General features: G+C 40.0%; 1 protein-coding gene across 5 annotated transcripts; it reads right to left on the reverse strand.

Annotated features, from left to right (window-relative positions):
- Positions 1–123: 123 nt before the first annotated feature.
- Positions 124–21,439, reverse strand: mst1.S (macrophage stimulating 1 S homeolog). 5 transcript variants are annotated; one of them, NM_001088208.2, is made up of 19 exons: positions 21,119–21,278; positions 18,140–18,225; positions 15,617–15,755; positions 15,323–15,435; positions 13,546–13,660; positions 12,522–12,658; positions 12,258–12,378; positions 11,762–11,880; positions 10,503–10,668; positions 9,810–9,940; positions 7,866–7,965; positions 7,531–7,667; positions 7,383–7,415; positions 6,568–6,679; positions 5,552–5,629; positions 4,370–4,516; positions 3,440–3,546; positions 1,366–1,514; positions 124–527 (listed from the first exon to the last, which is right to left on the reverse strand). In NM_001088208.2, the coding sequence occupies exons 2-19, from the start codon at positions 18,222–18,224 to the stop codon at positions 366–368; spliced, it is 2,151 nt and encodes a 716-aa protein (NP_001081677.2). In that variant the 5' UTR covers position 18,225; positions 21,119–21,278; the 3' UTR covers positions 124–365. The 5 variants fall into 5 exon arrangements, with proteins under 5 accessions (NP_001081677.2, XP_041447159.1, XP_041447161.1 ...); XM_041591225.1 differs by having other exon boundaries at positions 239–527; positions 21,259–21,437; XM_041591227.1 differs by having other exon boundaries at positions 239–527; positions 21,001–21,137.
- Positions 21,440–24,392: the final 2,953 nt, after the last annotated feature.

Genomic DNA, 24,392 nt, shown 5'->3' on the forward strand with positions numbered 1-24,392 from the left:
GCAGATACCTTCTGCCTCCCAGGTTTTTCCTTGTTTACGCTATTAGATTGTTCCAGATTATTTTATATAATGGAGTCTATGGGAGATGGTCTTTCCATAATGTGGAGCTTTTTGAATAACAGATCCCATATACAGTACCTATACACAAGTTTTAAACAATTGAAAGGAACAGTTAAAGGTTATTCTTTCCTCTTATGTTTGTCCTATTGTCATCCTACCCTAACCTTTATATATAATATTTACAGTATTGTAATAGGCTTTCCCTTACATTTGATGTTACACCAGCCCCAATGTGCCCTTCCCCTTCCATTTTAATGGTCTTTTCTGAGAGAAAGTTGCAGTGCAGGTTTGGGCAGCTACTCTTCTTAGACCATTTTCATGACTTTATTGATCCAGTCAACATATACAGAGACCCGTGTAAATATAGCCGGCTGGTTCTTCTTTCCACATCCTCTCGCTGGCACAATGACTCCCTCCAAAACCAAGCAGTCATGGGTCAGACAGGCTAGCGGACCTCCATAGTCTCCCTGGAAAAATAATGTCATTAAACAAGATTCCCATTAATAGGACTAAATTAGTTAAATCAACGATGGAGAAGGACATGATAAGAAACGTAGCTGTAGCAAGCAATGCCAGTTAGCAGCAGGCAAGGGCAAACACCTTCTTGAGATGTATTAAAAGAGACATAAATCTTAGGAATAAAGGGGGTCATCCTTTCCTTTTTCAAAGCACTGGTAAGGCCCCACCTAAAATATGAATAGTAGTTTTGGTCTCCAGGGCTTAAATTTTAAATCACTAGTAGCTCCTTCCAGCAGTCGCAATGGAGATTAAGATGCAAGAAAGGTTTGTTACAGTGAGAGCTATAAAGTTGTAGAATTCTCTCCCTGGATCAGTTGCACTGGCTGATACATTAGATAGTTTTAAGAAAGGGTTGGATGGCTTTTTAGCAAGAATGAAAATATAAGAATACTGAAGCAAAGCTAATCCAGGGACTGGTCTGACTGCCATCATGAAATCAAGAAGGATCCCCCACCCCAAGGCAAATTAGAGAGGCTTTAGATGGGGGTTTTCAACTTCCTTTAGATCAGCTAGCAGCTAAGCAGGTTTTATGTTTAACTCAATGAGGGTTTCTCTTCTCAACCTAAATTACTATATTACTATGTATATTACCTTTGGATATGAACCTGCCCAACCTGACATATACATAGTACCTATGGAAAGACTGATCAAGTTGATCTCCCTTCCCATCACCTGTTACTTCAGTAAGCATTAGGCAGCAACAAACCAGCTGCATATTTAGAAGTTACAGTTTCAAACAGTGTAGTGAAATTAAACACCAACGGTAGCACTCTATCACACACTCACCTCACATGCTCCAGCATCTATCGGCATTGGCTTTGTGCACATCTCATTATCCGACACTTTGTTCCTTTGACTCCTGTAATTCTTATTGCAATTGTCATTGCTGATGATATAAAAAGTTGCGATCTTCAAGACATTATCATGTCCAGTACCTGGAGGAGGGAGACAATGCAGATATGCCTTACAGAGTTAAAAATACAAATTATATTTATGCCTTACAGAGTTAAAAATACAAATTATATTTATGTATATTATACAAACACATACCCTCATACCATTATACACAGTGATTTTCTATACCAAACGGGATATGAATGAATATCATATATTTCTTATTGCATGGCTTCCCTTAGCTTCTACAAACGTTACACTATTGTCGATGGTAGAGGTCCCCAAACGTTTGTACCCGTGAGCCACATTAATTTGTTTTTGTTGGGGAGCAACACAAACATGAAAAAAAGTTCCTGGGGATGCCAAATATGAGTTGTGATTGCCTATTTGGCAGCCTTTATGTTGAGGCTATGTTTGGCAGAACACAGTTTTTATGCAACCAAAAGTTGCCTCCAAGCCAAAATTACAAAAACAAGAACCTGCTTTGAGGACACTGGCCACAATATCCAAAGGGTTGGTGAGAGTATTTAGACAAACCAAGTCCAAACAATGTCTTCAAAGCTCAGGAAAACTGAAGGAACTAATATCTTGTTCATAATGAGTGCAATTTTCTTATATGCGATTATACAAATTAGGGATTGGCTCAGTATTAGGGCAGATTTTAAAGGGAAACTGTACCCCCCCCCCGAACAATGTAGGTCTCTACAAAAATATATGGTATAAAAAACAGCTCATAAGTAAAAGAAAACCTGGTTCATGCAAATAAACCATTTTTAGTAGTATGTGCCACCATTGGTTAACTCTGAATAAAAGACTGCCACTTTAAGAAGCACATTTAAGATTCACATAATCCCTTATATCATTAATATGCAAATTTGATGTTAACTATCTTTTGCTTAAATATTTATTTTGGGGGTATAGTTATTTGGTCAAATCCAAAAATGATGGACTAACCCCAACAGATGGATCCATACTAGATGTTGGGATTGAATTCTGTATTTACAAAACACTATGGTTTAAACTGGGGTTTGCTCATGGTCCTGTGAATCAAATCTTGTTGAACAAACAAAAATGCTTTGAACAATAGAATTTCTGACGCCAATGTTAGTCCCTAAACTGGTTAAAAGGAATGGGAAAAATTAAGCAGTATGGGTAGATTGTCAAAGGTGGGGTTGTTTTCTCTGTAAAAACGGTGCTTGTGAGAGTATAATCGTGTGTATGTTGCTGAATGTTTTGGTACACATATGCTGCCTAGATGACCTGACCAATATCAGTATGTTTTGGGCTTCCAAACCAGCCCAAGGCAACCACAGCCCTTTAGCATGGAAGATCTGTGTCTCCAAAGATGCCCCAGTAGCTCCCCATCTTCTTTTCTGCCGATTCCCTGCACGTGCTCTGTGCAGCTGTCACATGAACTTAGGGAACTACGCACAATATACTGAATATAAATGGCACACTAAAAAAAGCCAGTTAGTAAATAAATCAAATTTTTGGTACATGGCAGCTCGCACAATTAGCATTAGAATTTAATAACCAGCCCTGTAGAATCAACTTATATGATAGGAAAACCTTATTTTCGGCTTGATGGTTTGCAACAATCCTTAAACTTAGCTTCTCAACAGCAGCTCAAAGCCCACTGAGCATGTGCGTGTCATAGACATTCCTAAGAATAGGAGTGACAGCTCTTGTGACAACTTTGAAAGGCCTGAATCATTACTACTATATAGATGCTAAGCCTTTAGTCTGGTTCAATAAGTTCAGTATATAAAATATGGCATTTCTATCCATATTCATTTTAGGCTTTAGTTATCCTTTAAGTGACCCCCTCAGAGCTTGGTGAATTGAGTTTACAACACTGATATGGTTAAGGTAAGACTCTGAAAAGCTGCTATCCAAAGAAACGATTAGATGTTAAGAGTTATATATAAAGTAACCCTTAAACTGTAATCAGCTTGCACCAACATACCACGGGTGTCCCCCCAGCCAGCTATCTCGCACTTAGTTTCCTCTGGAACAATGTATCTCTCCGGGGGCAAACAGATGAGAGCGACACGTGAGTTTAAGGTAACAGGCCTATAAACGTGAAAGAGAAACATAAATATCAGGTGTCTTCTGTAGGAGATAGACAGCAGGAAACAAAAGCAAAATTAATACCACAAATAACTTTTGCATTGGGTATAAGACAAGGGATGTTGGAGTCAGGGCTGAGGTTGAAAGTAGTGTAATCATCTGCAGAATTTAGGAAATCTGAGAAAAGGCTTTGATTGTATACTGTATGAACCTGCTTTCACATCTTGCAGCAAAGTGGACTGAGAATTTCTGAGCCAAACTTAGATGCTAACTGGATAATAGTGTTCTATATACCATGGAAAGCCTCTTTTGCCATGGATCCATTATGCAGAATATGCTTGAAACAGGGGCTTTCCTTAATAACTGGTCATTCCACAATTTGGAGCACCATGCCTTAATTCTACCAAATAACATTTTACCATTAAAAAAAGACTGGAACTTGATAAAGGGGTTAGCCCCGAAACGTTGCACGTTCGCACAAAAATAAATAGCAAGGGGTAACCCTGCATTTCAATTACCTTGTGTGCCCGTGTATCTCTATTCTACATTAAAAAAAGCCAATAGGATTATTTTGCCGTCAACTTGAAAATACGCAGCATCATTGTCATAAAGTGCCAGTCATGGTCTTCTGCTATTCAGAAAATGAGAACTAACAAATTGCTGTTCTTGCAATCAGTGTCAATGTGCCCATAAATATACGCTTGTGTTCTTGCAATCTAAGACTAATGCTTATTATAATTTTGCATTATCACTAACAAAAGGGTGACTGGAATCGGTTCCCCCATGCTACCTCTCATATAGTGTCCTGCCATGGGTATCTATTTACCTTTCTAGTTTTAGCATCACCAAACTGGAGTCAGACGGTCCACACACTATTTTGTTTATAGGAACAGACTGCTTGTCAGGATCATCAGGGCTTGGGTTCTTGAAGAGTGTCCCCATTACAGCTTCATACCCAGAGAGGTCAGCATCACTGTAAGAGAGAAAGACATTCTCCGTAATCTGTTAAGTAAGTATTCAGCGGAAACAAACTTAGTCTTAGATTTTTATGTATTTACCATACTAAAGTATGTCCCTTAAAGGAACAGTAACACCAAAAAAAATAAAAAAGTGTCCTAAATAATGAAAATATCATGTATTGGTGCCCTGCCCTAGAAAAACTAGTATGTTTGCATCAGAACCACAACTATAGTTTATATGAACAAGCTGCTGTGTAGCCATTGTTTATATAAATAGTCAGGCCCAGACTGGCAATCTGTGGGTTCTGAGGGGCTGCTGTAAGGTCCCATAGACAGTCACTATTTAGTGGGCTGGTGGAGGACTATTTGGGCCTCTGTCTACTTGGAATGCCAGGGCCTATTTTGTCTCCAAGTCCAGACCTGACAATAGTAGTGTTTCTGAAGCAAACACAGCAGTTTTACTGCTGAAAACTATTTCGTTGAAACAATTTCATTTTTTGATGTTACTGTTCCTGTAAGTTAGGGATAGTTGTACTATGGCTGCTACATGCTTTTGCTGGAGGGGTTATTAACAACCATACGACTGCAAGCCACAGCAATCTAAGTGCTTCAACAAAGTACTATCAATCAGTTAAAGGTACAGCATTCTGTTCAGACACTATATAGAGCTATACAAATATAAAGCCTTGTTACTGGCTTGGTAAAATGCGATTATTAAGGCACTTCTCTTAATCTGGAAAATTTTAAAGGACAACAATATGTACATTTTTCTTTGTATGAAAAAGCGAGTGCTTTATTTCGTCTTATTCTACCGGCTGTGTGATAAACATCTCTGCGTGTTCTAGCCAAAGCTGAAGGGACATAGAAGCACATAGACTTTCCTCTTCCTGGAGAAGGAATGAGGTTGACAGAAGAAACTCTCCCTCTTATAAGCATCATATTTAATGCATGCATATAGACTAACACAATGGCCATCTATATATGGTTTCCAAAGCGGCTGCTACAAATTTAGTGGTGATTAGACGAGCAATATAATTAGCAGTTCTTACCATGAGGAGAAACACTGCCTTGTGCTGATCACCCAATTCTCTTTTACTAGGGATCCTCCGCAGAAATGCTCCCCTTGTCTGCAGCAAAAAAAAAAAAATAAGAACAAGGGAAAAAAATATCTGTTAGACATTTATCTGTAACTTCTATGGTTCTCTAATATAAGAAAAATACAGTGACTCCCTCTATAGTTTGACCATACGTTATGAAAAAATGGTACAATCAAATATATTTTGACTCCCCACTCCCCCAAAAGAAAAACAAATCAGCCCAAGTTATGGGTAAATGAGGTGCCACCATCTCACATTTTTTTTGCTCAGACTTGAGCTTGACGTATGAACAGTATAGCAATTATTGGAAGTCAGACAGAACCCAAGCAGTGCAACCAGGGCTGGAACTAGGGGTAGGCAGAGTAGGCACGTGCCTACTCTCTGCCTCCTACCCCGGGCCCCTCTCTGCACCCTCATGCCGACTGTTCCGTCTATACGCCCTTTTAGATAAACATGGAGCAGACTGTCATGTAGACATCATAGGGAAATGGCACACAGGTTGCTTTTGGGCTCTTTAAAAAAGGAAGGAAAGTCTAAATCACATGGTGAAAAGCCAAAACTTTAACAAAAACAATAACAAAAAAAAACAACAGCTTTCTCACCCCACTGCACATGTGTTGACCTACGGGATATTTTTGAAAGCAGAAGCATGAGAAGTAGATCACTCTATGGTGCTTGCAAAAAAGTACCCTGAACTGGTGCAGTTTTCTACTAGCATTGTCCTGGGTTATTGTCAGCTAAGTTATTACAATCACTAGGTGGTAGACTTTCCTTCTCCTTTAATCAGAAGGAAAGCAATACAATTAGCAACACAAGTAGCCCTGTTGATGAGGCTATAGTTGACTCTAAATGTGGCAGTAGCAGCACTTAAAATGCTGACTGTATTCTGTCATTCCGAAGATTACCGAAGAGGCTGAAGATGGCGCCAGTAAGGGTTTGTTTCTCCTCTAAGGCCTAATTATACTCACCTATTTCGTAGGCTCACTGTCCACGGTGAATTTCCTGGAACACCCCCCACAATACGGGACTTTTGGAAAATTCTATCATTCCTTTTACCGCAGGAATCAAACACAATGCTTTCTGTAACAAAACAAACCAACAAGAAAAAGGAATGCAGAATGGATTAGTTTAAAACAAGCAAGGCACTAGATTTAATCAACTCTGGATCAAGGGTAGTATAAAGGGATGCACCAAATCCACTATTTTAGATAAGGGCCAGACCTCAGAATCCTTTGCGAAAAATTCAGCCGAATACCAAACCGAATCCTAATTTGCATATGCAAATTAGGGGTGGTAAGGGGGAACACATTTTATACTTTTTTGACAATAAAGTCACGCGATTTCCCTCCCTGCCCCCAATTTGCATATGCAAATTAAGATTCGGCTCACCGGGCAAAAGGATTTGGCCAAATCCAAATCCTGCTGAAAAAGGCTGAATCCCGAACCGAATCCTGGATTTGGTGCATTCCTAGTAGTATACCCATTATTTTGGAAGATAGATATGTTGTATCCCGGGGGGGGGGGGTCCTGGCCATTCTGGTGGTTAAGACAACAGAGTCCAGTCACCCAAGAGTCTAGCCACTCCCAGCTGCCTGTTTACTTTCTTCCACTTCTGGTGCTAGCTGGGGGATTCTAGAAAATAACATATCGGTAGAGTGTCACCCGAGTCAAGGTTCTTACTTCACCCCATAGCTTAAAAGCCTCTCAATCTACAGCAGCTGATGGGCCAGTAAGTCTGTCTGACCCCTGCATTACAGAGTTTTTGTACTTGGACTGAACATACCTGCTTCTTCTAAGGTCAACACTTTCTCTCCCTCTGCAGACAAGAGAACAGGGAGGAAGATCAGTGGATTTAATGCAAAAGGCTGCACATATTTATCAGTTAGAGATATCTACATGGAGCAATAGAAGAGTTATATGAAGTTCCTTACCACAAGGTTTAATGGCACAGTAATCAAAGGGTGTGTTGGGGTCCATTGTGTAACACCAGGGGCCATGACTATCTCGGTCCGGGTTCCTACAATAATTCTCTTCAAGGGGCACAAGGTAAGGTTGATCCAAGGAAAGCCTGAGAAAAGTAGCAATAATCATTACATGGGTACACACACCTCTTCCCTGCATCTTATTTCCATTCAATAATACCCCCGTTCTTTTCTGCAAAATGATGTTAACTCGTCCAGCCCTCTCTGCTGATTATATAGGTTTAATCCATGAATCAGGAAAATTCCCACCCTCGCATCACCAAGGCTTATAGATATAAACATACTCTAGATCATTCCGCTTTTCCTCCCATCTGCGACATTTGATTCCTTTCCTTGTCTTGCTGACTCGCCCACTGTACAGTTCCCCATTGCCATGGTAGCAATCTGTTAAATAGAACAAAAGGAAGTTTACAAGATGCCCTCCACTTCTGTAACAGAATGGTTTCTAGGCCAGAGCACTACTGTTTTACAAAAATATGTCCAAAATATATTGCTGACATTACAGGTAAGCACTACTCTCTTCAGTGCCTGCTTTGTGGTCCAACATGTGAATAGGTCCTTTCAGCTCAGAAATTGAACACCAGGCATCTGCTTGGCTTTGCCTGGCTGTAATAATTTGGGCTACCTATCATTCAAAAGAACCATAACCCCATAAAATAAAAATACCATGTGCCTACACTGGTAAAACCGATGTATGCTTCAGAAACACTACTATAGTTCATATAAACAAGCTGTTGTGTAGTAATGGTGGACATTGAATAAAGTCTATATGGCACAGGTTAAATAGTGGATAATAGATAACACCATTATGTTCTACAGAGCTTATCTGCTGTGTAACCTGAGCCTTTTCTCCTTTGAATGGCTACCTCCATTGCTACACAGCAGCATAATATAAACAACAGTAGTGTTTCTGAAGCAAACACCAGTTTTGCCAGTGCAGGGCAACACTGCATTATATTTTTATTACTTTAAAACACAAATGTTTTGATGCTACTGTTCCTTTAAGTGAATGTCCTGCCTGCCATTTAGAATTTGATTGTTTTCCTGGCAAATTCTGCTTGGAAGGCAGTCTGCAAAGCATTTATCATGCTGCACATTCACAACTTTCATTTGAAGCAACGTAGAGGGTTCTTCACAGTCAGGACAGTGAGGTTGTAGAATGCACTGCCGGGTGATGTTGTGATGCTGATTCAGTTAATGACTATAAGAATGGCTTGGATGATTTTTTGGACAGACATAATATCAAAGGCTATTGTGATACTAAACTCTATAGTTAGTATAGGTATGGGTATATAGAATTTTAATTAAAAGTAGGGAGGGGTGTGTGTATGGATGCTGGGTTTTCATTTGGAGGGGTTGAACTTGATGGACTTTGTCTTTTTTCAACCCAATTTAACTATGTAACTATGTAACTTTGACCCAACCCCACCCCACCCCTGCAGCTGGCTAGGCCACAGAGTGCCCACCGTACCTTCAGGCAGGACCGCCATTAGAAATCACGGGGCCCCGTACAAAAACATTTCCCCCGCCCACCCCACATTACAGTTAAAAGACCCCACAGACATTAGCGCTAAAAATGGTAAACCACCCACATACAAGTTAAAAAAGCCATTGATGATGAGGGCCCCCTTATAAGTAAAAAAAAAAAAAAAAAAAAACTGTGGCACCAGGGCCCCCCATAAAAGTTTTTAAAAAATCATTGGTGGCGCGGGTCTTTTCGCTGCTTCAGGACTTCAGCTTTGGCTCCCTTCGTGGCTTTGGTCTTTTCTAGGCTTCAGGACTTCAACTTCGGCTCCTTTTGTGGCTTAGGGTCTTTTTTGCGGTTTTAGAGGTTCGGGACTTGCAACCTGTCAAAGTGAAAAAGTGTAGCACAGCCGGGCCCCCATTTAGGCCTGTTACAGCAGTACCCCCTGTGCCCCCATGATTGCGGTCCTGCCTTCAGGAGTATTAGTATTACACTTCCACAAAAAGTGAATGTAGTTGGGATTTTTTAAAACTGAATAATTTGTGCAGTATTGATCTCTGCATTCAGAGTACACATTCTGTAGTTAGTACACCCTAACTGCCAGGTACAGGAACACAACATTACAGTAAAGAAAATTAGCAAAATAAACTACAGTAAGCAGGATCATTATATCGGAGATGCTTATAACTTGTCAGATCAAATTTGTTTTCAGGTGCTTCAGCCAAAAAACCAACAGATGCTAGAACATTCTAAATGCCCTGACCTGGTTCCAGAACATCATCTTTGCAGCGTTTGATCTGGAAGCAGTAAGCCATCCTCATGCCAGGAAGTGTGGTGAAACACCAGGGAGCCTCTGAACCATCTGGATTCCTGCAGTAATTTTCATCCAGACCCCTGGAAGGCAGGTCAAGTTTATTTGAATTAGTATTACACTTCACAGATTAAGCCACAATATTCTAGCATGCAGCATAGGATCTTGTGAACCGTTTTATTGCAGAAAATATTTAGTTCAGGTTATATCTATTAATACAGAGCAATGAAACCCCAGAGTTAAGCCATCATATTAAATTACTTTTCTGCACAGGCCTCCCTGTACTGCTTTCTACTGTCAGCAGCTCTACATGGCATAAAAGGTAGGTAAGGCTACTAGGCCATTTATTAATCTTTACTGGTGGTGTCATTTTCATAGTTGATCTATACAGATCAGAGTGGATCCATGCAGAAATCTAAAGATGGGCAAAAGCCTCATGCATTGTAGGCAGCCCCATCTCCATGCATCCAACCAACAGTGGATGCTGGAAAGACTGCAATTTAGAGAAAAAAAAAAAAAAGGGGGAATGATCAATGCACATTCCCTGGAGTGCTCCCACAACCCCCCCCCCTTTTTGTGCTTTTACCCACAGCTTAATTAGAGAAAGACATGTTGGCTTTGATTAAATCAAAGCTTGGTGCTTACTTGCAAGGGTATTTTTCAGGCAAGAAGCGATGCGATTGAGGGGTCTGGGAGTCCCAGCGCTGACAGGGGATTCCAGAGGTCGTTGTATTTGCCTTGCCTCTGTAACCTTCTCCCCGTTCCTTGAAGCAGGTGCTTGTTATTTCTATATTGGATAATCGCTGCTTCTCTACATCACAAAACCATGGTGGTGGGAGAGGAAGAAAAGACAGAAACCACAGAAGGAGAACATGGATGAAGGACAGACTTGTACAATTCTTGCAAACACCTGACTCCTCTTCATGTACCAAACATGTAAGATTTTTAAGGTCTAAACGTACCCATACCCGAGCAGTAAGCAATACAGTATGCTGCAAAATGAACCCTTGTTTAATCCATTTTTGGAGAATATACACCTAATTGAAACGTGCAAAATAAAGCTTTTGTTGGAAAAGTGCGTTGGAAGCACTACTTTGTTTTAAAGAGGACTCGTCACCCAAAAAAAAGTATTTCAAATTATATTTTATCATGTCAAGCAAAATAAATGTTAATTACACTGTATAAATTAATTGAATCTAGTATCCATCAGTCTGGGATTTCATAATTATAGCAAGCAGGCAGGAGCCATTTTGTGGACACTGTTATTAAGACAAGCCTTGTTTCATCTCAGAATCTTGTTTGTGCACCAGAATGGGGGACCTGATGTCCATCCCCATGCACTGGTTACACAATGAAATGTTCAAGAGAACTGGAGAAATTTGGGGACTGCAGTGACATCCAGGAAGTGCTGAATGAAAAGTGAAAGTAATTGTTTGCCTCAGAGGCAGGCAATATTTGATTGACAGCTGAGATTTTTAAATGAGTTTACAGCCATGAATGCTTAATAAAAAAATAATAATTGATTATACAGCTTTAACTCCACTCCTGTAATCTGAACAATTTGTATACAAACCCTACTAACAGCACCCCTTTTATAATTAGGGCAGGCGAGGTATTTAAAAATCAGGACCCCAACACTCCTTATTAAAATACAAATGACAAATATTTACATTGAATTATTATGAGTGGAGTTTTGGTATTTGCATCAGTAAGGTCCAGCTTGGAGCCCACCAATATCCACAAATAAACCTCTATTTAACTGGACATCTCTGATTTAGGAAGTGTAATGTGTAACATACTCCTGCTCTAAGTTTCTCCATGCTCTGCTCCTGTTAACGTTCCCCCACCCCTGGTTTTATACCCTGTCCAACCTTTGATCCAACCCCCAGTTTCCATGATCTTACTGCATTTTGTGATGCGGCAGAATTCTTTCTCCACATTCGGATCAGTAGTGTAACACCATGGCCGTTCTGAGCTATCTGGATTCCGGCAATAATTATCATCCAGAGATTTATCAGGGTACCTTTTGAGCAGACAGAAAACATACAGAAACTGTAACCTTTGCAATAATTAAATCACAAATAAAATATACTTCATCTAAGAAAAATACAAGGGCATTTTTTTCCTTTTATATAAATGGGATATGCCACCATTTATTTTCTTTAGGATCTGTAAATATGAAGGTATAAGGAACACTCTCCATACACAATAAGCAAAATAAGTCTAAGTCCTGCATACATGTAATTAAATTATAAGGCACCCTTTCATTGCCTCTAAACTCTTGTATATACAGTGTGATTCCCCTTAATGTACTTTTGGATGTATTATCATCTTCCAAGTCTGAGCTCTTTTCTATGCATTGTGCTTGTGTACCCCAGATGAGCCACCTACATCACTTACTTTTCTGGCTTGTAGGGATGTGCATGCGGTGTCTGTAAATCCCATCGCTGGCACTCTTTTCCAGACTCAGTCCTGTCCACTGATCCTCGGTAATCCTCTCCATTACAGGTAAGGCAGACAGCTGCAGCAGTTAGAGACAATGAGCACTGATCTCAATCAGACGTATGATACAAGGAAAAATCTGGTCCCCCAAATAAATAACAAAAACAAACGAGGCAAATAATAGTGTCCACTGTAAGATATTAGGAAACACAAGGAACTTACCATCCTCACACTTTTTGATCCCACAATACTGGTGTCGGATATTTTTGTCAGTTGTGTAACACCAAGGCCCTTCAGGGTCTGAATCAGGATTTCGGCAGTAGTTTTCCTCCAATTCTGGCCAATGTATTGGCGAGAACCTACACAGAGTATTTTCATAGTTCACCATCTGAACATGTTAGCACTTCAGACCTGCTCCTCATCACTCAGTTTACTTATTGCACAATTTTTTCGGTTATTTATTAAAGTCTGAATGCCATCAACTCGAGTAGTATACAATCCAAATTTTTAGTGGAAAAAAACAAACTAATTTTTCAGAATATAGTAAACCCAGAGGGTGTCAAAAGTCCAAATAAAAAAAGTACTCCAACCTGCTGAGTTCATTTAGAAGTCAATGGGAGAAGTCCCAAAGATGATATGATCTGCCCTGGGTTGCATGCAATAATCCAAAGATTATTTTTTGGAAAAATCTGAAAAATTTGTATGATTCGATTTTTTTTTCATGATTTAATAGTCTTTTTCCCTGCACAGAAAAGTTTAGGAAAAATGGAGTGATAAAATAATGGGGAAAAATCTTTGTAGATTTGGTCAGACTATTTTACTGAAAATTATCAGAAATGTTCTGATTTTTATAGGGATGCACCAATATCCACTATTTTGGATTCGGCGAACCCCCAAATCCTTTGCTAAAGATTCGGCCGAATACCGAACCCTAATTTGCATATGCAAATTAGGGGTGGGAAGGGGAAACCATTTTTTACTTCCTTGTTTTCTGACAAAAAGTCACGCAATTTCCTTCCCCGCCCCTAATTTGCATATGCAAATTAGGCTTCAGTTCTGCTGGGCAGAAGGATTTGTCTGAATCCGAATCCTGCTATAAAAGGCCGAATCCTGGCCTTAACCCGGAACCGAATACTGGATTCGGTGCATCCCTAGATTTTTATAACTAATCGCTCCCATGTCTTGAGTACAGCATGCACAAGAATCCTGAACAGAAATTAAACCTATTTTCCAAGTCCTCACTTACTTGTGATCGTGGGGAAATTTCAGCCTCCAGCGTTGGCAAGTCCTTCCACTCTTGGTTTTGGAAACGGTCCCTCTGTATGTGTTTCCATTGCCCGCCACACAGTCACGGATGTAGTCTAAGAATACAGACTCTTATGGTCAGTGTTCTTAACTGAACATCTTTCCCACTCACCAGTGAATGCATTCCATCAGACACAATCAACACAACCTCAGTTGGACTAGTTGAAATAGGAAAATGGAACTGGTATTCTTGGATTGCAACAGAAGCTAACTGATAATAAAGAGTAATTGGACCCAGTTTCTCATGTAAGCAACCAAACATTAAAAATTTTTTAATGAATGCTTTGACCTAATCTAATAATAGCAGTGACCCATATTCCAGAATTGCTCAACCTCTCTCTTAGTTGCTTGTATACAGGCTTTAACCAACAGAACATTTGGACAGTGGCCCTGAATCCATGCCCAAATATGAGTCAACCATGCTTTTTTGTTAGGAACTGTAAACTCTGATGCATTTAAGACACTCATCCTAAGGCCCTAGTATACAAACAGATTGTTTGCCAATGACATCAAAAACTACCTGAATTGATACTTCACTGTGAGATGAATCCTGGACTGCCAGGTCATTAATAATCATACTGTATTATCTGTTACTTTTATGTTTCAGTTATATTTGCACAAACATTATTGCCTGCTTTATAGTAGTTTGCTGTGTGGATATAGATTATTTGGAAGCTGTAAGAGCTCGAGATAGAGATAGGAATGAAATATTTATTACTCTGCAGAACTGAAATGTTACTGAGAATGGCTTCATGGAAGTTTATCTTCTTTGTTCAGCTAGGCTGGATGAGTTTCCTTATAGGGGTTATTCACCTTTGAATTACCTTTTATAGTATATAGAGGATAATATTCTGCAACAGGATTTCATATTTTATTATTTGTGGTTTTAGAGTTATTTAAGTTTTTATTCAGTAGCTTTGCAGTTTGCAGTTTCAGCAATCTGGTGCTAGGGTCCACATTAGCCTAGAATCCATGCACTGATTTGAATAAGAGACTGGAATGTGAGTAAGAGAAGGCCTAAATAGAAAGATGAGTAATACAAAGTAGAAATAACAATAAATATGTAGCCTTCCAGAGCATTTTGTTTTAGATGGGGCCAGTGACCCCCTTTTAAAACCGGGAAAGAGTCAGACTAAAAAGGCAAATAATTCTAAAAAGTAAAAAATGAAGACCAAATACATTCCTTAGTATTGGCCATTATATGATATACTAAATGCTTACTTAAAGGTGAACTGCCCCTTTAATTTATTAAACTAAAATTACTATATCCACCTGTTTCACCTAGAAGTCCTGATCTAACTGGTAATCTGTTCAAATACAGCATGGGGATCACATGGATTTGATTGGTAAGCACTAGTTAGTTTCAGTGTTGTAATGTTTCAGATGGTCTTCTTCTCTCCTATCAACTTTTGAAACCACCTACTGCTTTAGGCCATGGGTTGATCACACACTGTGGGAATAAAAGTGCCAATAAAACACATATTACATCCTAAGACAAGTACTGCTGGATTTCCATTGCTCTACAGAAAATTCTACCCTCTAAGTGGAGATCCTACCCCACGGATCTCCAAATGCTTTGAACTTCACACCCACCACTTATAACGGTCACTGTGAATTCCAGCACTTTATATAGAAGTTTTGGGAACAACCCTCTCTTTGTGTTGCATTACTATAGAGACACATAGTTTTTCCTATAGCTCTTTCATTCAGTCACTCACCTTTCTTCTGGTACAAGTCATACTGCACATTTCTCTGCAGAAGAACATTGGCAGAATTCTGTGTCCAAGGGAGCAGGCGGCAGCTTTGGCTCTTCCAGTTATAAACAAAGGATCTAGTTGGCGTTGAAAAGAAAACAACAGAAGTTCAGCAGTGCAATGGGAACAATTGGGCAGGCAGGGGCAGTGCAAGAAGGCTGAACCATTATCCTGAAAAAACTTGTGGTTGACCTTCAATGACAGCTTCCCTTGCATGGGTAGCATCAAAGCTAGAAACTATGAATGCTTGCTCCTTACCTGCAGTCCAGAAGGTCAGAGCACTGCTTGGCACAGACCTGAATTTCCGACTGTATCTCTTGCTTTACTCCTCCGTTGTTCATATGCACCAACTCCAACCCCTTGGAGCGCTGGTAATCATTCAAAGCACTGCGGTGAGCTATAAGGTTCAAATAGTTAAACTAGCTTACAACCTATATATTTTACTTGAAAATACTGACAAAAGACACTTAAAGGGATACTGTCATGGGAAAAAAAAAATTTTCAAAATGAATCAGTTAATAGTGCTGCTCCAGTAGAATTCTGCACTGAAATCCATTTCTCAAAGGAGCAAACCCAATTTTTTTATATTCAATTTTGAAATCTGACATGGGGCTAGACATATTGTCAGTTTCCCAGCTGCCCCAAGTCATGTGACTTGTGCTCTGATAAACTTCAATCACTCTTTACTGCAAGTTAGAGTGATATCACCCCCCTCCCTTTTTCCCCCAGCAGCCAAACAAAAGAACAATGGGAAGGTAACCAGATAACAGCTCCCTAACACAAGATAACAGCTGCCTGGTAGATCTAAGAACAACACTCAATAGTAAAAACCCATGTCCCACTGAGACACATTCAGTTACATTGAGTAGGAGAAACAGCAGCCTGCCAGAAAGCATTTCTCTCCTAAAGTGCAGGCACAAGTCACATGACTGGAGGCAGCTGGGAAATTCACAAAATGTCTAGCCCCATGTAAGATTTCAAAATTGAATATAAAAAAAATCTGTTTGCTCTTTTGAGAAATGGATTTCAGTGCAGAATTCTGCTGGAGTATCACTATTAACTGAAAAAAACATGTTTTCCGATGACAGGATCCCTTTAAATTAAATATATATATATGGATGGATGGACATCAATCTGCAATAAGCACAGCATTCAGGGATGGCAAGACAAATAAGCTGGTAGCGAAACATTTTTTGGAGCATGGCCAGAGACTCCCCACATTTAAATATATTGCAATTGATCACATTCCACCATTCAGGAGGGGGGGGGGTGACCGCTCTAATATCCTTCTCCAGAGAGAGTTTTTTTGGATTAAAAAGTTAAATACTCTGGCCCCTCTTGGCCTTAATGAAAACCGTCCACTAACATGTTTCCTACAGCAGAGATGATTTGATAAGCTTTTCCAGTCCTTGCTCAGCCTTCGGTTACATTCTGTGTTTGATACTGAATTTTCAGTTACTGTTGCCATTTTTGCAGTTATTGATATTTTGTATTTAATATATACCTATTAAGGTGTGATTAGTCATATGTTTCTGCAGTCTTGTTATCTATATCTAACTTATTGTGCTTTCCCTCACAGGGTTAATTGTTTCTTACCTATATCACATGGTCAATATGGTACATGCTGGTGATTGGTTTCTTTCTTTTGTTCACATGATTCCATCTGTTGCACGTAATTGGGTGAGTGTTTCTTTACTTTGCTTTAAAACACTAATGGTCTTGATAAAGGTCCTAGAGGTGGACCGAAACTATCTTAATAAAATGATGTTTTTAAAGTAAACCTGTGGATAGGTTCCCAGTGTGCACTCATTTACCTTGGACATATATATATATATATATATATATATATATATATATATATATATATATATATATATATATATATATATATATATACATATATACATATATACATATATACATATATACATATATACATATATACATATATACATATATATATATATATACATATACACACACACATATATATATATATATTGGAAAAAAAAAAAAAGCTTTATGTAACAAAAAAGGTTTTTACCAAGCAAGAATATGTAATGTTTGGAAGCTCCCGCTTCTTTCTCAAGCATGAATGATTACAATGACATCACATCCTATTTAAACTTATAGGCATTAGTCACACCCACAAGTATATAAGGAGTGAACACATAACCACATAATGATATTAGACCTATATAAACCAGATACTCTGTGTCTTAAATACATAAAAGTAAATCAAGATTTAGCAATGCTATCAAAAGAGATTATTTGTAACATTCTGGTCATACATCATGGAAACAATGTAACAGTTTACAATACACATAACTAATATAAAGAAAATAATTCAGTATACAGGATATGTCATGTTTATTAATCCCAAACTACCCCTGTTGGAATGTAATACTGTAGCTAAATTAGTATGTCCCGTTCAAATAAAGGCATACAAGTCATATTCTCTATTAAGTCCATTCGGTTGTCTGCTTCCTCTGTAGTTACACCCCATGTAAGGGCTGGACTGGGCTGGTGGGACACCGGGAAAAAACTCTCTCTTTTGGGCCCCACCAGCCCAGACCTGCTCCCTGCAACATCCTCTCCTTACCGCCCTCCCTGACGCACTGGAAAAAGGTATGCGCATGCGCTCAGGGGCATAAGGCAAGGCCTATATTTCAGCAGCTCCAACATAAAATAAATATCTTGTTAAATATATTAATTGGTACTCATTCATCAAATCCTGCAATTACACCTAAGTGGTTCTATTTCCATGGAATAGGCCCATACCTGTTACAAAGAGCGTGGCAGCATGGAAGCATAGAAGGAAAAGACTGAACTTCATGTTGGACGGTGACGTTCTGCGCCTCATCATCCTGTCCCAAAAGGAAAAAAAGAGATCAATAATGTGAAGCCCACGCCACCCACCCTCTCTAAATATTTGTCTAAATTACATATTAACAGGATAGTTGTTCTTCTGTAGGTTTTGTAATATGGCAAAGTGACTCCACATTGGAAGGTAACGGAAATGTCAAGGAAAGAAACAGAAGTTGCAAGTTTGCCAGTCCACACGTTCACTGGTTTTCTGTTGGATCCATCTATTCATAGGTTATATATAACATTAACATTCTTATGTTATTAAAGGAATAATAACACCAATAAATGAAAGTGTATTAAATGAATTAAAATATAATGCAATGTTGGCCTGCACTGGTAAAACGGAAAAAGGAGAAAAAGCATAGGACACACAGCTGACAACAGATAAGCCCTATGCGTTTCTAAATAACTTATCTATTATCCAGGAGCAAACCTGGTCATTTTGCCGTCTGAGGCTACCTTCCTTTTGCCACCCCTACCCCTCCCCACTTCAGCAGCGTCACACTGGAGGGGTCGGGGGTGGTCCACGTCGCTAGTGCAGAGAACGCAATTGTGCTCTCTGCACTAGAAGAGCCGAATTTCCTGGTTGAAAAGCAAAAATTTGGCTCTTAGTCACCAGAAGCGTCATTTTTGCCGCCCCTGGCAACAAGGGGGGCGCTGCCGTCTGAGGCGAGTGCGTCAACTAGCCTCGTTGGTGAAGCGCCCCTGCTGTTATCTACTATTTGTATTGTGTTTGAATAGCTGCCCCCATGGCTACACGAAGCTTGTTTGTATAAACTATAATAGTCTTTCAGAAGAAAACACCCTAATTTTACCAGTGCAGGGCAACACTACATTATTTATTCATTACTTAAAATATCCACTAACATCAAAAAAATATTTTTTAAAAAAAAAATTTTTGTATACATCGAAAAAACCCCACCAAGACTAATTAAACTTTAAAAACGCAAAGTCTGTATTAAGAAATAACTTACTGAAACGATGCTTGTGCTCCTCTTCATAAAAGGCGACAATCCATCGTGCAGCGCTCAATTGCTCTTTCCTGGCTATCTCCTATAAGGAAGGCAGGGAGGAGAAATCAAGCAGCGCACGATGGATCGTCCAATCACTTTCTAAAGAGGAGCGTAAGCGGCGTTTCAGTAAGTTATTTCTGAATAAAGACTTTGTGATTTTAAAGTTTTATTTATCTTGGTGGTTTTTTTTCGATGTATACTAACGAATTTTTTTGATGTTACCGGTCCTTTAATGTAGAACCAAAAATGCACCTAAAAGATTCTGCTTTATCTGTATATGTAGAATAAGCTACAGCATCTGGCACCTCATGCCAACCAAAGTGGTTTGCTAAAAGTTCTTCAAAACCCTTAGCTCTGCATTCCCTGAGCCACAGAATTGAACGTTGCAGATCATATATAGAAAACGTCTATTCTTTGCATGATAAAAGAAAGCATAACCCTGCAAAACTTTTCAAAACCCATTACAACTATACAGTCACACTTTATGGGCATTACCTGAACTAGTCATAGATTCCGAGATGACAATGTCCCTTTAACTTTAGATGAATATCCCTGCTTGTCATAGCAGTACATATGACCAGTAAACTTTTTATGTCCATATAAGTGGCATAATATTCTAGCACATTTGGATTTCCCCAGGCCAGCAGAATTCCTGGAAGGGATACAATATGCAGCCTGCCAACTCCTCTGCACCCCCCTCATCAGGTCTGGACTGAGAATTAAAATAGGCCCTGTCATTTCAGGTACACAGAGGCCCAAACAGACCCCACCAGCCCACTAAATACTGACTTTCTATGGCACCTTATAGCAGAACTCAGGGGCGATCCACCAATGAGGCAAGTTGAGCCACTTGCCTCAGGCGGCAGCGCACCCCTGGTTGGCAAAAAAAATGCCGCTCCTGGTAACTAAGAGCTGAATTTCCGGTTTTCAACCCGGAAATTATGCTCTTCCAGCAATTGCACTCTCTGCGCTCTCTGCACAGCCACCAACCCCTCCAGCGCTGAAAAAGTGAGCGCCGTGAAGAGGGGTGGGGGCGGCAACGGAAGGCCTCCTCAGGCGGCATAAAGGCAAGGATTGCCGCTGCCAGAACCCACAGATGCCAGTCCGGGACTGCCCCTCATCCTGTCAGAGTTCAGTCAAATAAAAAACTAAAAAAAACTTTTTCAAAATGTACAAATGTAACTTACTGTAACCACAAACCACACATACATGCAAATATGGAGCTCTATGGACAAACATTTAACATAACATAACTATACAAAATGATCAATACACACAACTCTGAGTGTTTAAAGGGGCACTTCTTTTTTTAAAGGCATTTATAGCCCTGACTAAAGCATTCTCACAGGAGGTGCGAACTAATATAACCTACACTTTGCTTTGGAAATGAAAGGTACCAAAGTGATCTCCTTTTCCATACTTGGTACTACTACCATCCAATGCCAACCAATCAGTCCTGTAGTTTTCCTACACTGCCCAATGGCATACCAGGTAAATACTCACGTGCCCACAATATTGTTACTTATTAGAATAACTGTAGTAACAGGTAGTACTGCACTAGCGTGGAATATTGGAAAGGGTAACAGAGTTGGCATGGAATCATAAGGAGGGTAACAGTTAACACTGGCATAGAGCATACAAAGGGTAAGAGGTAGAACAAGACAAAGTGTTCCAGGGATCCTGGCATGGGATAGGACAAAGTGCGTCAGTGTAATATTGAGGAGCCGCTATCTGTAGGCAGAACATATAACTCACACTCACCCAGCTATTGGCCCCCAAACGATGCTGCGTTCGCATTAGCGCGCGGTTGTATATTCGCGGCAAATCAGTCTCACACTGGATGTGAAATTAAGGGTAAATATCAGTGAAAATCCCGTACCTCTGTCCGGTGCCCTGTCTCTCCAGCCCGGACGGTGCGGCAGCTATATAATGAATTCTGGGGGATGGAGCTACCGCTGGCTATTGGGATCCCGAGGTTATCCACAGGGGGCGGAAGGAGGAGTCGGGGGTCGCAATTACCTCTTGTTTGTTTCTCCTCGAATTCCCACTTCCAGCTGGAACTCACATGGGAAGAGCATTGTCCGGCCCAGAGGGAGGCAGAGAGTTTACGAGAAGTCCTGCAGTTTGGTGCCAGGCTTCTTGTTGTGAAACACACTTGTTTCTGCACTTTTCTGCTTTAGCTACGGGAATAGCGGCCGGGGATGAGTGTAAAGGGAGGGGCATATATACCCGGGACTGGAGGCAGTGATCATCTCAATGGCGCATATATATATATATATATATATATATATATATATATGCCCAAGTTTGAAAGCACTCACAGCAGATTTCATCAGTGTATAAAAGGTTTATTCACCGCTCACATCTACGCGTTTCAACCCTCAATGGGTCGTCATCCTGATGACGACCCATTGAGGGTTGAAACGCGTAGATGTGAGCGGTGAATAAACCTTTTATACACTGATGAAATCTGCTGTGAGTGCTTTCAAACTTGGGCTTATGTGAATTACGGTTAGCACCCAGCCGTGATACTTTATATGGTATATATATATATATAATACACAAAAGCCATGAATATCCTGTAAATTATATCCTTATAAACGGTGAGTTCTGATGTCATCAGTTATAAACGGTGAGTTCTGATGTCATTTCTGTCACATGACTCACCGAAACTTGTGTATTATAATAAATAAAGTACCCGCAGTTGTAAAATATGAGGATATTAGAAGTTACCTCGGAGTTTCCTGACCTGTATAAAAACACTCGGCCTTCGGCCTCGTGTTTTTATATGGTCATGAAACTCCTCGGTAACTTATAATATCCTTATATTTTACAAAAGGGGTACTTTATTCACTATATATATATATATATATATATATATATATAGACAAATACAAGATTCCTCTGCACTCAACCCATTATCAATATATTTAAGACAGAGACATTTTGTGCATACTGCTACTGAAAAATGCCTTACCCTTTAAACAAAACAGGGATTGTTTGTCCATATATTGCAATATATTTAAGCTGGCCAACTACGTCAAAGTCATCCCATATCTGGCCAGTCCTATGCTCAATTTTCATCTGATTCATTAAGAATTATGTATGCACAAAATGTCTCTGTCTTAAATATATTGATAATGGGTTGAGTGCAGAGGAATCTTGTATTTGTCTATATGTATTTTGTGGTCACACCCTCATTGCACCCCCACCTAATGATTTTAAAAACTAGTGGTGAGCACAACTTTCCCTTGTTTGTTATAGTTCTACAAGAGCAGTGACCAGCTCCATGTTGTAGCTCCCACCCTCTCCAACTATAGTCAGGTGATCCCACTGGTGTCTAATAAAAGGGCAGCCAAGTTTGGGAGTTTTACTTTGAAAGCAGCTAGTAAGTTGCAGGTAAAACGTATTTGTCCCTTTTATAAAATGTATAATTAAACCATAGAATTCTTAATGAATCAGATGAAAATTGAGCATAGGACTGGCCAGATATGGGATGACTTTGACGTAGTTGGCCAGCTTAAATATATTGCAATATATGGACAAACAATCCCTGTTTTGTTTAAAGGGTAAGGCATTTTTCAGTAGCAGTATGCACAAAATGTCTCTGTCTTAAATATATTGATAATGGGTTGAGTGCAGAGGAATCTTGTATTTGTCTATATGTATTTTGTGGTCACACCCTCATTGCACCCCAGCCTAATGATTTTAAAAACTAGTGGTGAGCACAACTTTCCCTTGTTTGGTATATATATATATATATATATATATATATAATATCAGACAGTGCCTGCACTCGGTCATAGACGAAGCCAGAGGTGCACGACCAAGTTTGTAGCAATATTGAAAAGAAGGTCAGCACACTCTGTATGTTCAAAGTGAAAAAGTGTTGATTTATTCACACATCATCCGACGTTTCGGTCCCGCATGGGGACCTTTCTCAAGGATACAGTGCAATAACAAAGATACAATTAAATACCCACCCCCCAGTGTATTTTGGGCGCCAAAAATGATGTCACCAGTCCATATAAGGCATGTAAGTCCATCTCTGTTTCAGATTGCCTTTTTTCAAATAGCAGTTGCAATATCTCTTTTTACCACCGGGTGTCAGTGTCCAATCCAATAGTGTATGACAGTGTCCATATAATTTGCAACATTGTGAAAAAAATAAGACATAAAAAAACTGTATCATTTTACATACAGACAATAAAGGATACTGTTTCTACTTACACAGCAGTAAATACATTCTTTCTTCACATGGTTGTTAGTATTTAATTTCTTATGGAGCGGAAAACACAGAACCTGTCAATATGACAAAACCAAGTTAGGTTAGGAAACAGTTTAGTTGTAGTTGCCCATTTAACCCTTTGGGGGCCACACAGTCTAGTTCAAAGATCCAGAAAGCCTCTCTTTTCAATAGCAGCTTCTCAATGTCACCACCCCTCGGTGGCTTAGGTACATGATCGATGGGCATGCATTTAAACTGGGCAGGACTGTGTTTGGCCTCACGCCAGTGCTTGGCCACGGGCTGCTGGGCAATGTCCTGTTTGCTAGGATCAATAATCCTGTTAGTATCTAATGCTGCCCTAATGCTCGCCCTATGCATGCTAACCCTTTCTTTTAGCTGCCTCACGGTTTTAAAGCTCAAAGCGTCTGAGAGTGCACCAGGATTACAAGGAGTTAACAGTCTACCGCTGGACAACTGGCGCAGGTTCCTTTAAGAAAAGGGGAGGTGCCAGACGGCAGCAGAGGCGGCTGGGTAGTTACTCCGGAAGCGGCGCATCAGATAGTGACACGGACGGCAGCTTATCACGCGAACAGACGGATCGCGGCTCAGCACCTTCAGCACCTTCCACATCGGCTCCTTTTTTAGACACGGACACCAGCGCCAAAGACCCAGGGAAACCACCCGCCGGGGGGGCCGCAAGCATACCCACAAGACAGCGCGCACCACCTGCAACAAGACAGAGGGGGAAGCGGACCTGATTTTCAATTTATCGACGTACAACCCCACGCCGGCTGAGATGTCTGTGCTGAGGAGAGGACTGTCATTCGTCCCAATGGTGAGTAATCACCCATTTGAGCACGTTATAGAAAACTATAAGTTTACACGCCAGCTGAGGCTGCGTGAACATTTTGGGACTGATGTTTTG

This window comes from Xenopus laevis, chromosome 4S, assembly GCF_017654675.1.
Source record: "Xenopus laevis strain J_2021 chromosome 4S, Xenopus_laevis_v10.1, whole genome shotgun sequence".
Lineage (NCBI taxonomy): Eukaryota > Metazoa > Chordata > Amphibia > Anura > Pipidae > Xenopus > Xenopus laevis.